Source organism: Pundamilia nyererei, unplaced genomic scaffold (genome assembly GCF_000239375.1).
Source record: "Pundamilia nyererei isolate P.nyererei 1_Seehausen unplaced genomic scaffold, PunNye1.0 scaffold00075, whole genome shotgun sequence".
Lineage (NCBI taxonomy): Eukaryota > Metazoa > Chordata > Actinopteri > Cichliformes > Cichlidae > Pundamilia > Pundamilia nyererei.
Window position 1 is genome coordinate 1174946 of NW_005187476.1, and position 18487 is coordinate 1193432.

General features: G+C 41.6%; 1 protein-coding gene across 2 annotated transcripts in view; it reads right to left on the reverse strand.

Annotated features, from left to right (window-relative positions):
• The window catches only part of frmpd1a (FERM and PDZ domain containing 1a), a 57072-nt gene continuing 38585 nt past the window's right edge, over positions 1–18487 (reverse strand). For both annotated transcript variants that reach the window (XM_005737374.1, XM_013911949.1), the window contains exons 7-16: positions 17575–17679; positions 12949–13044; positions 12387–12512; positions 12181–12300; positions 11535–11671; positions 8988–9207; positions 8701–8883; positions 7794–7938; positions 6444–7712; positions 1–5220 (exon numbers count right to left, since the gene is read on the reverse strand). In XM_005737374.1, the coding sequence (XP_005737431.1) occupies positions 1799–5220; positions 6444–7712; positions 7794–7938; positions 8701–8883; positions 8988–9207; positions 11535–11671; positions 12181–12300; positions 12387–12512; positions 12949–13044; positions 17575–17679 (5823 nt within the window). In that variant the 3' untranslated portion in view covers positions 1–1798. The remainder of the gene's footprint in view (positions 5221–6443; positions 7713–7793; positions 7939–8700; positions 8884–8987; positions 9208–11534; positions 11672–12180; positions 12301–12386; positions 12513–12948; positions 13045–17574; positions 17680–18487) is intronic.

The window sequence follows — 18487 nt, forward strand, 5'->3', positions numbered from 1 at the left end:
AACATAGTTTTTAATGGTGGGAATTGAGCATTACAAAGCAAGCACAGACTTCATCTATCTGTCATTCACAGATAAAATCCCTGAAGAGATAACAATGCATTTTATGGATTATAACAGCATGCTTCGTGAGCACAGAGGACTTTAAAAAAAAGGTTTTCCATCATTACTTTTAGGGAAACGTCCACACGGAGATAATGGTAAAACTAAACCCATTCTTCTCTGCAAACTGGAAAAAATAATACAGGAAAATATCCTATTGGAACCTAATGAAACAAAACAGTAATGTGAATAAAAGCGTTTTGGCTGCTATCATAAAAAGAAACACCGTTTGCAGTTTACTGTATCCCCTGAACTGAAGTGGTGAAACGAGTTTTGATGGTTATTTCTGCAGTGAACATGCAGGTCTTGTGTGTCGAGCCTTTTAACTGTTAAACATTCCCAGTGAAAATGCTGCCATACAGCAGCTTATCCACAAATCAGCGTTTTACATAATGTTCGTGTCAAATTTTAAAGAAAACTAAGAAGAGGCTGTGAACCAATCACTGGGTCTGACCGGCCTACATAATGTGTCAAAGGCTGAAAAAGCTAACAATACTGCATTCTGTGGCCAAGTTATGTCACTGGTCAAGTAGTACTTGTAGTCATACTGGGAAATTCATAATAATGCACTTAGTATAAGGGACAGTCGTTTTTCTTCATCCTCAGAACTCAAGCAGAGGTGTGATGGTTTTTATAATCTTGAAAGCAATCAGAAACTCAAGAACTGTCACACACCATAAATACCTATTGATAAATATCTTCTGTAGCCTGCGGACTGTTGTGGAATATACAAAAATAAATTAATATATGGAAATAAATGCAAGGAGCTGTAATGGTAACGTCACCATGCACTGGAAGGTTTCAGTCAAAGAGAAAATAAATGAAAGAAAATGTTGAGAATCTTTGACGTTTCCACAGATCCTATCAAATGTTGGTGTAAAAGGACAAAAAACTCAATGTGCCGTTTCATAAAATCCTGCAACGCGCATACATGAGCATTCCACTACTAGGTTTATAAAACAGCAAATGGCTTCAGGCTTGAAATCATCAAATCATGTCCCACACTAGTTTTTGGTTTTGTAAACATTAACATTCAGAAAAAGTCTTCACTGACGTCCTATTAAGATACAGTATATAAGAATCCGTAAACTGCAGTCAGATGATCAGAAGAGTTAAAATGGTCAGTCTGTTGAACAAAAGGCCAGTGTATGAATGGATGAGTCAGAGTTACTCTGAATCGATTACATGTGTGCTTGTGCATGTGTGAAAAAGGCCCACTACTTTGACACACCACTGCTCCTCTGTCTATGACTGTAAACATTTCCATATTTATTCCTTGACATTCCTTTCTTCCTTAGACAAACTGCAGTATCTCATTAAATAAACCAATCAATAAATAAATAAACAGATAATAACATAGAATACATTCAAGTACATCAGCTTTGATATTGGAATGCAAGCTTGCAGCACTCTACAGTCTGGCTCTTGGCTATCCATCTGGTTTGTTTGGTACAGTACGTGCACAGCTAGTCAGTCACCACATGCGCCTCGGCGATCTCTGCCTTGATAACCAGAAAAAAAACTGTTAACCGGCCCCAGTTTTTTGAGCTTCCTAGGAACAGCACCGCAAGCCAAGAGTCCCAGGTCACACTTATCCACACCTACAGCAGCTGTGAGCTCACTGGTGACCTCACGGATGTGGAGTTGAACACCACAGGTCGCAAGGCTGAAGGTAATTTCTCGAAGGGCTGTGGTCGCCTCAGAGTGCAGTTAGGGTGCGGAACAGCTGAGTGAGGCAGAAGACTGAGGCGGTGAGTGCTGTGCACTGTTTGGCTAGCAGCTTGGTGCTCAGGTCCTGGCAGCTGCGTTTGCTGCTGGCACGCTCCGCTGCCAGGCAGAAGTCCCTGAATGAGCGGGCCACATCTGCCAGACCTGCGACGGCCTCTGCGTTCCTCCGGTCGCACCTGTCGCACCCAGAAAACCAGAGGCACACACCTGCCAGCTCCACCAGGGTCCGGAAACTGTTGGCCAGAGAGTGAAGCATCTCCTCTGGGCTCTGTCCGATCCCCACCACCTTTTGGCAGCCTGACATCAGCCGCCGTGCTTCCATCTGGAGCACCCTTTTGTTCTCTGTAAAGTGAGCAGGGCACATTTCTCTTGGGTGACGAGCTCTGTGTCCTCCTACAGATCGGTCAGCATTGCTACTTTCTAGAATGGAAAGAAGCTGGTCTACATCTAAGCGGAGAACTTGGAAACCCGTGGGAGGTTCTGGGTAGCGCTGCTGACCCAGCCGACTCATGGTGTCCTTGTGCGTTTGAGAAGTGAAAGGGTCAGAGGTGTCGGAGAGAGGCGAGAGGAGAGGGCTGAGCTCAGAGGTAGAAGAGGAGAAAAGAATGGAACGAGGAAAAGAGGGGGAATGGGAGGACGTAGGGGAAAGAAAGGAGGGAACAGGGGAAGAGCTCATTAGAGGAAGACCTGCCCCAGAAGTCTGCGTTACTCCGCTGCTCTGTGTGCGGCAGGAGAACTCGTAGACCGTCAGCTCATCATCGAAGCTGTCCTCGCTGCCGAAGCAGTTTGTGTAAACAGCTGGGCAACCACAAGCATCCAGTGGCACCTGCACCCCCTCTACGATCGACTCACATCCAGAAGATAGCACAGAACCACAACCAAACTCTGACTTCAGAGGTGGAGCAGACACCACCTCGGCCTGGGCCTTTGTCTCTGTTGGATCCTCACAGATAGTGAATACTCTGCAGCCTGAAGGAGGTGTTTTTGGTGAGCCTGAAACTTTCTCTGAAGGTCTACAAAGATCCATTAAAGGCCTGTCGCTACTTGTCCTTCTTATTTTCTGTGGCTGAAAAGGAAGCCTGGGCCCATTTAGATTCTCTGTGGTCACCACGATTGCAGGAGGGATGGAAGGTGATCGATTGGTTGTTTTATAACCTGGTACGTCTGCATCTGGACTTGTGACTTTGGAGTTTGGTTCTGGAGAGTCTTTTATGGGACCAGGAGTGTCCATCTTTAAACCTGCGGCATCTCTTTGGAGTTGACTCACTATGGAGGCTGGGGGCTCTGTTATTGGTCCTGGTGTGTCCTTATCAGATCCAGAGTACAACAAATTTCGATGTTGGGGCTTAGGCTCAGTCTGAACAGGCAGGTCAGAGCTGACCTCCTCCTTCACCTCAGTCCCTGAATTAAAACTCTTTGCTGATGTTAGTTCTACAAAAAACTCCCCGTCCACCTCTGATCCTGTGACCGTTGTATCCGAATCATCTGACTCTACCGACTCCGCAATGTTGCCAACTTCTAAGTCGGCATTTTGTTTGACATCATTAACGTCTGTTACTTTAATGGTGACCTCTGCTTCTTCCTTGGTGTTGTCCTCAGCAGGACTCTGGGCCACGTTCCCAATCCCGGGTTGACTGAGAGACTCTTGAGATCGTGATAAATAAAGAGGCAGCTGTTGAATCTTCCCCCTAAGCGTTGATGCAGATAATCGGCCCATGATGGCAGGGGAACAGGTTTGGAAGAGGAAATGAGTCGGAGAAGTAGGTTGTTTAGCGAGATCGGTGATTGTAGCCATGCTAGTTTTTTCTAACTTAGAACTAGCTAAACTTTCTTTATCTTCAGCACTTTGGGTTTCACTTCTGGGTTTATCCACGGTTTGATTTAAAGCACTGAGAAATGTGATCTCGCTTTTCAATCCAACACCTGAATTAAAAGTAGGAGACGTGGCGCTTGTTGCAGCTCCGAGCTTTGCTGTAATTGAGTTTATAGCACGAGTATAATCAGAATGAATTCTTGTGTGAGACTTGATTTGTGACTCGCTTTGACCTGCTGATTTAGCTCTACACTTTGCAGCTTTAGTCCTGTCATCTCTCCTGTCACTCAGTGAATTACTCACTTCATCATCATCATCATCAAAAACATTGTCAGAAGTGGTGCTGTCTGTAACTTCATCGCTTATGGTCACAGCCCCGACGGCATCATCGTCATTAACGCTTGTGACTTTTACGTGTGCCTGTTCTTTGTCATTGCTTGTCTTGGGATTGTGTTCCATATAATCTGAAGCTGTAATTTTGTTTTGGATTTCCATGTACTCGCTGCCCTCTTCCTCCTTCACTAGACAGCCACTCTGGGATTTGTGAAGGACTGGTACTGAGGGTAGAGGGGATGAAGGTGGAGGTGGTGGTGGTGAATATGAGGGGCCTTTAAGCATGTATTCCTCTGCATCTCTCATCTCTGGTTCAATCAAACTGGACACCAAAAGGCCGTTACTGCCCTTTTTATTCCCGTCTGGTAAACACGTAGACAGTATGTGGATTTCTGGTGGCACCTGCACACCCACAAGTGGTCTCTTCAAGCTAGACGAGTATGCTCCCACTCCCTCTTTCTTCTCTTCCTCCTCTTTAATCTTCTGTTTAGTGATTTCTTGCAAAAACATATGACTAGTGAACGGTCCATTCCCTGTCAAACCTGCTGACTCCGGCTTCCCTTCCTCTTTCCCTTCCCTATCCTGCTCCTGTCCCTCCCCTTCCTCCTTTCCGTCACCCCTCCGATCGGCACTCTCCTTTCCGTCTGGATCCACACGGCAGCGGACAACAGTAATGGTTGGAGACACTGATTTCACCAGATCGGTGACCGATTTGGACTCCATTGCGTCAGGTTCCATCTCCATTTCCTGTTTCCTGGTTTTGGGAGCAGGCTTTGGGTCTCTAGGCTGATCAAGAGAACCAAAACCTGGTGCACGCGAGCAGAGTGTTGACAGAATGGGCTTTGACTCAAGCTGAGCAGGTTCCCCTTCAGAGTGAGTAAGTGAGGAGACAGTGGGGCTAGGATTCTTGGTTTGCTCTGAAGGTTCAGGATCTGAACTGAGGATCTGGGCATCGCTAACTTCTTCCAAATGTTTTTTATGACATCGCTTGGAAGCCAGGGCCTGCTTTGACTCTGGATCTGGCTCTGGATACGACACCCTGGACGTGTAATCGGTTTCCATGAAGGAACGCCGCTTCTTCGATCTTTTCCTGAGCTGGAACAAAGTTTCTCTGCCTCCTCCTTCTTCCTCTCTCCATTTTCTATCATCTTCTGCTTCTCTAACTTTGTCTGTGTCCGGCACAGAGACTCTGATATCACTGAGGCTCAGTGTGCTGAGGAAGTCCAGCTTCATCTCTGTGCAAATGTCTGCAAGATAGCACAAAAATTTCAGCTTTTGTGTTTAAAGCAGAACAAATATCACAACAAAATTTATATTCTTCTGTGTGCAGTGCACAGACACACAAAATAGGCCATAAATGTACATTCAATGAAAATTACAGGTTTTGCATCACTTTTTCCTTTAAGGTTAGCTTTTCGTTTTGCACAGCAGTTGCCATTAAACTATTTGTCTGCAATTTTTTGTATTAGTTTTGCTCCAATGTTTGCTGTTAGCAGCTAATGTGGTGGTAGATGGACACTCTACTTAAAGGGGATATATTCAGCTCATTTCCAGTGTCATATTTTTATTGTACTCTACTAGAGTAGAGGGGGCCTTGAGTAGCCCATCAGCTCATCATCTCTGAAATAAGCTTGCTTTTTATATCAAATCAAATTAAAACAAAAAATCCCGTAAATTGGAGCAGTTTAAGCTTTTTCCTTCATGGGAGTAGAGGTAAAACATAACATTACATGTCAAATGTAGAACAAAAACATTAAACAATGTAAAGGAAAAGTACATAAGCATTATTCATGAATTATATTTAAAATAGTTCTTCCATTGACATGTTTATATAGGTCCAAATTATGCATTAGATTAATAGATGAGTCAATAGAGTGAAATCTAACTTTTATAGCTAGTCAAAGCTGGATCATCCACCAAAAGATTATAAGATAAATAAGATGGTGTCTTCCGAATATTAATGGGGTGTGGAGAAAACATGCAGTTATAGAAGATTATATTCACTTTGGTACTTTTTTCCAATAATAATCCCCTGTAATTCTTTGCCTTTGGAAAGTAATCGGTAAGAACATAACCCCTTAAATGTAGTAGAATGACGGTATGAAGTACTGTAGTGGACTTTGGAAATATTTATTTGAGGCATATCATAAAAGCCCTCAGATGCAGTTAGACTATACTTCTATCCCACCTGGACTGATGCAGTAAAGGAAATGGCAGTTTTTTTCTTGCATAAGAGTGTCATCAGGATCAGTAGACCACATCTACCATTATTGTTAGGTGTGGCAATTATGTAACATGTTCTGGCAATTATGTAACATTTTCAGTAATCCAGTAAATATTCTAACTCTTTTAGGGAGTAACCACTTCAGCCACTAGATGGCAACAAAGCAGAATTTACAACCTTTATTGCTGATCAGTATACAAGACTTGAAAATTCTTGAGATCAGCCTCACAGTGAAAAGTAAATCACCTCTTGGCACAGCCCCTGATGTCGGGTCTTCAGGTGAGGTGAAACGATCCCTGGCGTCAAAGAACTCCTCATCAGAGCTGCTGTCTCCAAAGCCAGGGGGCGGGTGCAGGATGGGTATTGGCTCCAGGTCTTCATCTTGAGTCTCCTCTCCCTCCTCCCTCTCTTCTCTCTGTTTATGAGAAAGGCTGCGTGCACTGTCGGGGGTGATGTTGGAGCAGATGTTGTAGTAGCAGCGTGCGTCGCTCTGGTCAAAGTTAAACACAAAGTCTGTGTTTGAAGACGGGGAAGGCGATGACGAATATTCTTTAAAACCACCTTCCTTGCTTACACTTCCTCCCTCTCTTCCCCCATCTGTTTCTTTTAACGCATTCCTCCTCCTCCTCAACTCTTCTTCGTCGTCGTCTTCCTCGCTGGCCTCTGGAGGGCTCGGCAGGAAGTCCACGAGGCGGGAGAGCTCCGCGAAACACAGGGAGCTGTCATCAGTGCAGAGGTTACCTGAAGATCTTTGGGCATCAGCAAGGCTCTGAGAAGAAGTGGAGACGGGTGAGGTGAGCTGGGGATCGGCTCCATCGCCTGATCTCCTGCAGGCCCCTCCTCCTCTGTCAGGAGTTGTGAGGTGAATCAGGGGATGGGAGTGCGCAGGTGGTGGGGCAAGCAGGTGAGGCTGTACATGCCCATGAGAATAAGGGTGAAGGTGAAACGAAGAGTGGACACTGGTGTGACTTTGTGAAGCAGCACTGGGGTGGATAGAGGAAGAGGAGCATGACATCAAGTCATCTTCCTCCAGGCCATCGAGAGTGTCACTGGAGGCGCTGGTGAGAACATGAGAGTCCGTATGACATGAATCTGATACAGACGGTTCCTCCTCAGCTGCTCGCACATCCTCGTCACATCCCATCTCCCCTTCCTGTCTAGCGTGTCTCCCCGAATCATTGTCCGTTACGTGGATCTCTATTTGTCCACAATCCTGCACTCTCTTCACCTCCTTCCTGTGCTCTGAGCTTTCATTCTCGTCATTCTTATCGAGCTGAAACTTTTCTCTTTTAGTGTCAGAACCCTTTTCATCTTTTAGCCTTTTATCCTCGCCAGGTTTCTCTCCCTTTTCACTCTCATCTTTGTTTCTCCGACTGTCTTTTCTGTTCCGTCCATCTGGATCTGATGAAGATCTGATTCGAAGGCGGGGCTTCTTGTCAGACACCAGGTTGACCAGCGGTTCCATGTCTAAGTCTGAGGATTCATCGGAGTCACTGCCACACCGTGAAACATAACCTGTGAACATGAATCCAAATTAAAACGAGATAACATTTATTGATTGTTACAGGTGTGATGAACGCATTGTTGTCTTTGTACCTTCCTCAGCAGAGATTCTGTGCTTCTTGGAGTCATCTATCCAGGGAAAGACGTTGAGGTCAGGGTCAACAAACACTCGGCAGTACCCTGCTATTAAGCAGGACATATCCTTAGCCGCAGCTGACTCCAGTAGTAAAGTAATGGGCTTTATGAAAGAGAATGGAAAAAGAGAGGTTGTGGGGAAAGACAATTCAGCAGTGTAAAGGCACTTAGCATAAAGTTCAACCACTGTTTCTGCTGAGGTTTGTATATTGTATGCAAGGGGGTGCAGAGAATAATATAAAGAGGTTATGAAAAACAGAAATTGTTCATCTTAATTCATTAAAACACTGCAGTAAAGGTGGGTCGTGTTAAGATGAATGCTAATTAATATTGTGCTTAAGCAGTTAAGGAGGTCTGGAAGTCAGCAGCTTATTAAGAGAGCTTTTAAAGCTAATTAACAATCATCCAAACAGAACAAAACTGTTTCCAAACTGCAAAACTGATAAGGATCTGCACAATTACTCGTGTTCACCTAATGAAAAGGGGAAACATGCAGATCAAAACAACATGTGCTAAATACAAAATGCACCAATAAAGAGATAAAAAATAATACTAATTAGTTTCCAGCTTAAGCAGAAACCTCCAGAGCTGACAAAAATGGATAGACTGTGGATAGACATTGATATAAAATATCTAGCTAATGTGAGAAAGACGTTATTTAATGAAGGGCTATCCTAAACGTCAAGCTGGGTGAGTGACAAACTGTGGGAGATGGCTTCCTCATCCGGTGACATTTTGACTAACATTGATCATAGCTCACAAAACTAACAGGAAATGTCATCAGGAAAGTGTTTACAGTGTTGCAGATGAGGTATTCTGTTCCTCTTGCATATTAGGTTTGGGTGTGTATCCTTTTAGGTCTCACCTTGATGTCCTGCAGGTATATTTTGACCAGGCTGACCTTTTCCGATTCAGGCAGCAGCTCGATGCGTGTTATGCTGGTGAATTCTGTGAGGGTGGACAGGATGCTCAGCTTGTGGTTGACGATCTGACTCACCCCGTGCCGTGCTCCCACTAATAGGGTCACCATCGACTCCCTGTCCTGGAGCTGAACAACACAGAGGAGGTGGAGAAAGTGCAGAGAAAGAAGATGATTCAAATTTAAATATACAACCAAATCTCAAGAACAAAAGTATACAGATCAAATCCTACCATCATGGTGGCACCAAAAGATTTCCCTCCAAATGATTTGAGTTCACTCAGCTCCTCCAGATAGTTGATCCGTGTCTGATCGACTGACAGGCCCTTTTGCTTGGGATCGTACAGGGATTGGCTCTTCTTTATGTGGTAGCCGATGGCCTTTCTCAGATCCTTTTCTCGCATGTTCCTCAGCAAGGTGGATGACACAAAGTTCTCTATGCCCCAAGTCTTTCTGAGGGAAACACACAAATGCAGATTGAAAGGGTTTGTTTTTGTTTAAAATGTTTCTAATGTCTCTGTAAAGCACTTTGAATCACCTTGTTGTTGAATTGTGCTATACAAATAAACTTGCCTTGCCTTGCCTTGCCTAAAAGGATATTAAAACTTTTTCACACACAAAACAACTAGCCTGTTAAACCTGCATGTTAAACAGGGAAAGGCACTCATTTAAGCAAAAAGAGATTTGTGGTCGTCTTCATTTTTGGACCGCTTGCTTTATGAGTCGCCACAGCAGATGATCTGCCTCCATCTCGATTGCATCTTCTTCCCTCACACCAACCGTCTGCATGCTCTCCTTCACTACATCCATTCTTTCTCTTCAACATATACTGTATATCCCACTATCTCTCCTCTGCACATGTCCAAACCATCTCAGCCTTGCATCTATGTGTCTCCCGATCGCTCAACATGAGCTGTCCCTCCGATGTACTTATTTCTAATACTCTCCCTTCTGAACAAACCCAATGAAACCCTTAACACCTTAAAATCATAAATCATGACAGGTGTCACTACCATCCTGTAAACTTCACCTTTCACTATTGCTGCTATCTGAGACACTCGTCTCCACCCACTCCAACCTGCCTGCACTTTCCTCTTCAACTCTCTTGTGCACTGTCTTCTGCTTTAAATGGTAGAGGCCAGCTGTTTAAACTAATCTCACCACAGATCACAATGTTGTCTGCAAACATCACAGTCCAAAGACACTCCTGCCTGTCAAACTATTCATCACCATTGCAAACAAAAAAGAGGCTCAGAGGCTCCACAAGGTCCCAAACTAAGAGATGATTTTAGCTGCAGGCGATGCATTAATAGGGCTGGCTCAGGTTGTTAATTGTGATTTGTTTAGAAAAAAAAAGGTTTTTTAAGGCTTGTGTGTATCTGTGATCTACATCTCACGTACTGTCAACGTGCACGCAGCTGAATTTGTGTAGGCTCGAAATAAAAAACGTGTTAGAGCACAGCTCATGAGAAAGCTGTGTGCCCTGTCCATGGTCCTGAAATTAGAACAGTTAAATTTGAGCGCAATAAAACTTTATTAAGGAAAACGTATTTTAAAGCATATTAATGTAAATGTGCTGGTCAGAACAAACAAATAGTACCTTTAAACTATCAAACCAATTCCAAACATCAAATTGAAAAATGGGCTATTAAGACTTCCTGTGCCTGATGTCCATGACATATTTTTTGCATTTGACATTAGTGGTGCAACGGATCAAAAATCTCACGGTTCGGATCGGATCAGGGTTTTAAGTCACGGATCGGATCAATTTTCGGATCAGCAAAAAAAGAAAAAAGACCAAAATTTAACATTTACTTATTGAAGTATTTTTTGCCTGTTAAAACATTCAACTGAAGACTCATTCCACGCAATTATTAAAAAAATAACAATTATGGTACAATATAGGGCAGTATAGGTCTTTGTATCTACCACTCAATTCAATTCAATTTTATTTATAAAGCGCCAAATCACAAAAACAGTCGGCTCTTTATATTGTAAGGTAGACTCTACAATAATACATACCGCTCATTATATCGCAATCCACTGTGATATAATGAGCTGTCACGGTCATGTAGCTTTGAAAGTAGCTTGTCCTGGAGGTCCCTATGGGCTCAAATTGCGGTCATAAATATTTTGTACTTGTAAATCAGGATTTGTATGTGTAAAAAGATTTGTGTGTGCCAAAAGAAAACGTGTGAAACTGCACTCAAGTTTCAAGTTACAAGTACAAATTTTGACCCTATTTTTCTTCCTTTCATCTGATTGGTCAATGTCATGTCAATCACAAATTTAACAATCCAATCAGAGAACAGATGGGTTTGGCTATTGAAAGGGTGCTTTTTTGAACTGCAGGTCCTTGAAGGGTAGTTACCAAGCTTTCTTCGTTATGAATTAGCGATTCATGTTTTTATTGAACATTTGAAGATAAAAAAAACAAATTTTTTGTTAATAAAGTTTTATTACACTCAAACTAAACTTATAACTTATAACTTCAGCACCATAGACAGCACACAACATTTCTCATGAGCTGTAGTGTAACATGTAACTATTAGTGGTGGACCTTCACAAATTCAGCTTCATGGCCTCTGACAATACATTAGTATGTTACTACAGTCGCAGACACAGGCAGCTGAGGGTTTTAACACAGACAACTGCATGTCTTCTTGCGACTACTGTCGGCCATTGCTGACCAAACAAAGAAAGCAGGTTTACAGCACTTCCACATTAGCTACGCCATCTTTTCTGTACAGTCCACGTATAAAGGTGTGTCTATATCTCACGTGATCATCTTCAGGTTGGTTTTGGGTGACTGTCCACAGCTCGCTAGCCTCTCCATAATGTGTAGTGCAGCAAGTCGCAAGGCGGTGTTACACCTCATCTCTACTGCAAAACGCTCCTGCAGTACATCGTTCACCCCCTAGCACAAACAGACAACATACATCAGAATTAATCATTGTGTAGCAACTGATTTGTCTTGTTTGCAGCAGTTTGTAGCTAATTGGAGAAAAACGTCCAAACTAGCAGGGTCAGCTTTGGTATTAAAACAAACACAAACTTCCTTCTTTTAAGAGAATCACGGTGCAGGTGGGATTTAATGAAAAACTGCACACTTACAAACAAGCTGACCTTTCAGTCTGATGATTTGCATCACGGTGAAATGAGCCAACTGCAGCAATAAGTGTACTTTTGGAAGTGTTACAACACTTTGCCTATTGATTTGATTCAGAGTTGAGAATCATGTTTTCCTATTGATGCTTTAGGTCAGTTTGCAGTGACTCAATTAATCAGAATTGATATTAATAGCAGCCATTTCATATGAATAAAGTAACTATTAATATCCTTAAATAGAAAAACAATAATTATAACAGATAATAAAAGAGAGTAGTGATCTGACAAGCCCAGCAGTGTGCACATTCATCAGTCTACCTGCAGGTAGAGGTACTCAAAGGCAGCGGGATCCTGCTGCAGCAGCATCTGAAGGTTTTTGGGCATGAAACAAACACGAAATAAACACCTGTAGTCATGGGCCTCTTTCTTCTGGACCACCTGCAGAAACACGGATGCTTATATTATTTGGAATGCATTTTATACTTTTTTTTGTTTAAATGTAATTTGTGTGTGTGTGTGCATACCTGCTGTATCCTCTCCTCATCATGTAGCAACAGCAATTTGCTGATGCTGTGCTGCTGCTCCAGCACTAGCGAGAAATGCTCAATGCGGCTCAGAGAAAGCTTTTCCTTCAGTGTCATCACAATGTCCTGATGTGCAAAGAAAATTACACCTTCAGAGATAATATTTTATAACATCAGGGAACACATTTGCTGAGGTGAGCTGAGTTAAGGTGTTAAGGTGTCAGAGTGGTAACAGAAAGTTTCAGAGTAGCTGTCAAATCCAGGAAACAAATGCATGCCTAATACTAATAACTGCTGAGGAAGTGAGTAAATCACTCAGCTGTATCTGGTAAATTCAATTCAACGTTATATGGTTACAGTTTAATGTGGAGCTTGCTGTCAGACTGATTGACATTCAGGAAGAAACACACTCCTACAGGGTCTAGTTTAAAACTTTGATTTAGTTTTTGTCTCAGGAGGAAATCTGAGATTTTTTTCCTGCTTCACGAGCCTCAGCTTCAACTCTGAAACTCTGCTAGAGCTGCTCATTATAATGCCACACTCCAGTATCGCTACAGAGTACCTTGACTGTGGTACTGGGCTCAAATTTGAAGGCCTTGGTCTGCCCGTTCTCGAGGTACACCTTCAGTACATTGGGCAGGAAGAGCAGGGAGTTCCCCTGTGAAGAAAATAAAAGCAGTCTGAATTTAGTTGGTTTCAGGAGTAAAAGTCTGACAGGGAGCAGGGTGGCTCTTTCTGTGTGCAATAATGTGGGAAATCTTAAAGGTGTGTTGCAGTTTCTGGGTCTATGAGTCTGTTAGGGTCCACTTGGGAGCGAATGTCCGTGTGCCTGTTAATTTTTTATGACGGTACAGAGTTGTCCGCAGAGAGACTGTACTACAATGTACCAACGAGGCATGCTTCCTGCAGGCAGACTTCAGAGTATAACAGGATTGACTGCTGATCTGTGGCACCTGCAGCTGTTCATGTCTGAATCTGTAATTCCTGTCTTGCCATCATTGAGCTGTAGTCTGGAAGTTTCTTCTCCATAAAAAAAAAAAAAAAACTTCTTACACTTATGTGTTTAATTTTATGTTGCATTACTTTTGACTTTAGCTGCTGATCTGTCTGATAATCATCTTTGGGTTTCAGTAGGTATATATTCATGGTGGGAAAGTTACATTAGTGGTACAGCACTATCACAGTCTATCACCAAAATAGTGTACCCTCAGAGACCCATCTTGAACCCCACCAAAAATGCACCACTCAATGCTGTTTCAATAGCATCTAACCCTAACCCTTTTCACCTAACATGCTTGTCTTTTAGGAAGAAACTCTTCAGAAAGTTTTCATTCCAGAACTTTCTTGCTGTGAGACGACTGCACTGTTCTCTCTACCGCCACATCGCTGGCATCCAAAACAGAATGAAACCTCCAACAATGTTTTATGAGTAAAATATATCAATTTCACAAAAATAAAAGCAAAAAACTCAAGGAACTGCCTTCCGCCAGCTTCACCCGGTCACCCTGATTTCTTCACAGCCTTTGAATTAAGCTCGTCTTGTCTGTCATCCAGTGGGGAAAGTGGGAAAAACGGAGCCTTTTAAAATGTGGGACACATCAAGTGGGAGTCCTGGTCACGAGACAGATTTGCTGAAATTTTCCTGACGTATGTTTGTCGCTTGAACACAACCACTGTTATTTTTAAATGCTGGCAATCCAGACTGAGAATACTGAATATGTTTAGCACATTATAACAGACCATAAAGTGAGAGAGCAGTGTTATTTCATCTTCAGCTCTTCTCACAGAGCATTTTTCTTCGCATCATATCCTCTGGCCTGTTTCTGTCTACCCGGCTCGTTCTCCGCGGTGACTCATCTTTCCCGCTACATCCCTCTTCTCTTATGATTTAAGAAAGTGTTTTTCTGTATTGACACTGTGATACAATGCAACATTGATGTCTGCATGTTTTGAAGTTGAAACAGAGGGCGTTCAAATTTTAGACAACCCCTCCCTTGCTAGCTTCCCATCCCCCGTTACATATTTTGTCTTCCTTTTAACGATGATAAAAACATCCCGCCCCCTCCCCTCCACCTCTCTTGGTCTCTTTACCATCTCCTTCTACCCTTTTTTCTCCTTAATCTGATATTTATTGTCCTGTAATCACAGACATTAGGACCGGAGAATGGGGAGGATATTGATCTGTGTTTTCTCTGTGTTTAGTAATGGGCTCTCCGGCCTCAGTGGTTTTCCTCGTTCTGCTAATTTCACATCCGCTTGCAGGGTAGGAACCCTGAACAACCACAGGCAGATTTATAAAGGAACAAAGTGCATCGAGTTTGCAGTAAAGCTGAATCTAATGTTGGTTTTACTGACAAGCACTCATCGTCATAGTGCAAAGGAACATCTAGAAACCATAAATCACGTTTTAAAGCTTGTCTGCGCTTTCCACTATTTTCTTGTTCAGGACAATAAAATTCCAAATGAAAAATTTCTTTGGGTCTTCACAAATATGACACACCACTTCAAGTGGTGCTGTTAGCATTGTATGTTGTGTCGAAAATGTGTTCCTATAGCACAGAATACATGTTTATGACACTTAAGGCATTCTGTAAGTAAAAGAATCTGAGGAAAGATCCTGCTTACAGCCGATTTTAAAGAAAAAAATCTGAACTCTATAACCGAGTTATGTGTTCATCATTAGTTACCATGGTGATCGAGCTAAATAAAAAAGAGAGAGCCACCTTTGGGTGACTGAAAACTCATCACAGAGGCCACTAACCATTAATATCCCTTTCTTCAATAGAACTCCGGTCTCTTTGCATAATTTTACTACCTGCCTTTATTAGTTCTTATCTGTGTTTGATTTGCTACAACTGCTCCCAATTAGCCAGTCAGACTTCCTTTTATACCCCTGGTGCAATACTTCCTGTTGCAAGTGTGCCATATTCACACCAGTCAAGCTTTTCCCAACTACTGCCTGCAGTTTCTTATTGTCCCTGTACTATTCTTTGTTTTCACAGTGAATGACACCTAGGACTGTTTCTGGATTTTGCCTGCCGCTCACTTTAATTGTCTGATCGCTGTCTGATCTACTGTTAATGACCCACAGCTGGCTGGATTAAAGCTTTTGATTTTGAACTGTGATACATGGCATCAACTAAACTTCTGTTCTGCAAACTAGTGCAAAAAATCTGAGAAAGTTTCAAAAATCCTAAAAACCAACATTATGTCTTAAATGTAAGCAGTCAGAAATTTTCATGGTTCAAGCACTTAAAATCTCTTAAAGTACTTTTCTTCTAAATAAATGAGCTTTACATTCAGTCTTATTGAGAGAACGACACAGTGTGCATGACTGAGATCTAAGTACAGCTTTGAATGCCTTTTTTAAAAACACACATTATGATATATTTTTTGAAATGCAGCATTGATGAGAGCCATGTTCACTTGCTGTGTATTAAATCAACCTCCTACATGCCTGCATGTGCACACCACAGACTCTGAACCTGCTCACTAAATGGCATCTCTGTTGTGCTACCCCACATCAAATCAGGAAACCTGTCAGAATAAATTATCCATGAAGTGTCTCAGAACTGAAAAAATAGACTTTGTCTCAAAAGCTTTGAAAAATATATCAGAATACTATGAGCTTTTAGGTCCATTAATCTGGTATTTTAATGTCAATTCTGGTCATGTGTATATCTCGTTATTGACAGTGGAAGGCTGAGTGAAGATTATAAAGATAAAATTATTTTCTATTTTTGGACAATGCATTGGTCAGAGATGCTTATGCAGCACTCTGGTACTGCCTTATATGGATTTATTTTGTGTTGTGCCCGTGGCCTAAGCCCACTTGTATATGCAGTATATTCCAAATGTACATCAGGTTACAGTGAAAATATAAGAAGCACTCTGAGACTGCAAACCTCTGCCAAGGCCCCTCACTCTCTGGGCAGTATTTACTTTTTAGGGAATAGCATTGTATTTTGTATACAAACATTATTTTGGAGTAGATAATGGATAATAGGTATTCATTTGTAGATAACTGGACATGAATAACTTGAGGTTATTATGTATTATTGTACTACAACACTCTGGGCAGCTCATTCTCTTTGTGATGACAATACTTTATTTCTACAAATTTTGAGGCCAACCTGAAAAAAGGGCAGATGTGAAATGTAAAAGTGATATCACAGATAAAAACTGTGGTGTGACATTCAGATGCAGATTATAATGTGATATTTAAAATCCCCATATGTGAGCATGAATACCTAAACGATGCCAATGCAAACAAGTGCAGTAGAATTTTAAGTTTTAAAGACAAAAGACATGAAAGTTTGACCTTATCTGACTTCGAAGGTGAGGCCAAAGGTCAAATGTTACAGTGTTTTTTTAAATGTTGACAATACACATCGCATTTGTAAGAAATCTAGTTTCTAAGTTATAAGGCTTTTTGTCAATATTCACCCAATAAATCATGATGCTGACCTTGAAGACCTTGGTAGATGTAGATCAAATTTTAATGAGTTGTTAACATGACCCCGCTCTACAGCCAAATGAAGTTTTATCAGAATTAACAGTCAACTTTTTGACCTCTCTTGTTTACAGACAGATGCTATGAAAACCATAATCTCCTTGATGGAGATAATGAATTAAATACTGAAAGTGTCAACCTGGCCATAAGCAAGACAAACGTGTAACGATATATCCTTTGGTTAAAACAGTCAGACCCTCATGTATATAGAGTCATGTTTAAATATTATCTGTGCAGTTTGACTCCATTCAGGAAAATAGGTGACTGAATACAATCAGTGAACTGAGTCGTGTAAAATGTGCTTCAGCAAGTCATAATCAAGACTGTAGTACACTGATGCTTCTCTATATTAAATCAGTCCATAATATTTGCATCCTGAACACAATGCAGAAAGAAATAACATGAAGAATTATTTATAACAGACGTAAATGCAAGTAGCTGTCATCAGATTTGATCACCCAGACCGTGTAGAGCTGGTTTAGATGGGGTGTTAATGACTCCTGTGCACTGATGTAAATGTGGAGAGCTGAGCATGATCTATTACCATCACATGACATTTCTATAAAACTTCAAATGTGACATCATCTATCCACAATCACATAAGCTGTCTCAGAGACACAATGATACACTGCAGAGGCAGCCACGAATAGCTGCATAGTATATTTTCAAACTCACCTGTGTGTGTCCGTTAACTTCCACCTCCTCAGCAAAGTGGACTTTCACAGGGTTGGACCTGAGCTTGGCCCTCTTCTCCGGTGTGATAAATGATGACTTTGGGCCCTGTGAGAAATACGAGTCAATAAGCTGTGAAGCAGTTTCTCACAGGATACGTATGTTCTCTTTCTTTCTTACAATCTAATCAGGGCTGAATTTGGTGCAGTGCAGAGATGTATAAATACATATAAGGACATTATAAGACACTCTCTGGCTTTTGTTTTTCCAAGCTGTAGTTTAAACAAGCACTTATAACATGGAGTTGAGTTTCATATATAAGACACACACATATATATATCTCTATATCTCCCTATCTCTACCTATCTATATATACATATAACATTCAAGGTTATAAATGACCACTGTTTGCTACTGTTGTTCTTTATAACATGTAACAACACTAATATGTAAAAAATGTCTAAAAGGTTCATGAATGTGATGATTGTAATATTGGTCATCACATCACAGCATCATGATAAATCGGCTGAAGGACTTGTTTGGGATTACTGGTGTTGTTTTAAAATGGTTTATGTCGTATCTATCTGAGAGATCCTTTACTGTCTGTATGAATCATGTGTTGTCTGAAACATCAGTTCTGCCTTCTGGGGTACCTCAAGGATCTGTTTTAGGTCCTATTCTCTTTTTGCTGTATATACTCCCTTAAAGCCAAATTATCAGACGTTACAATAATATTTCTTATCATCTCTATGCTGATGACTTTCAGTTATACTGTTCTTTCAAAGCTTCTGAGTTTTATAAATTGTCTTGTTTAAATAATTGTCTGTCAGAAATCAAACAATGGTTAATGACAACTTCCTTCAGTTAAATGCAGATAAAACAGAAACTTTGATTATTGCACCTGATCACACGTTCT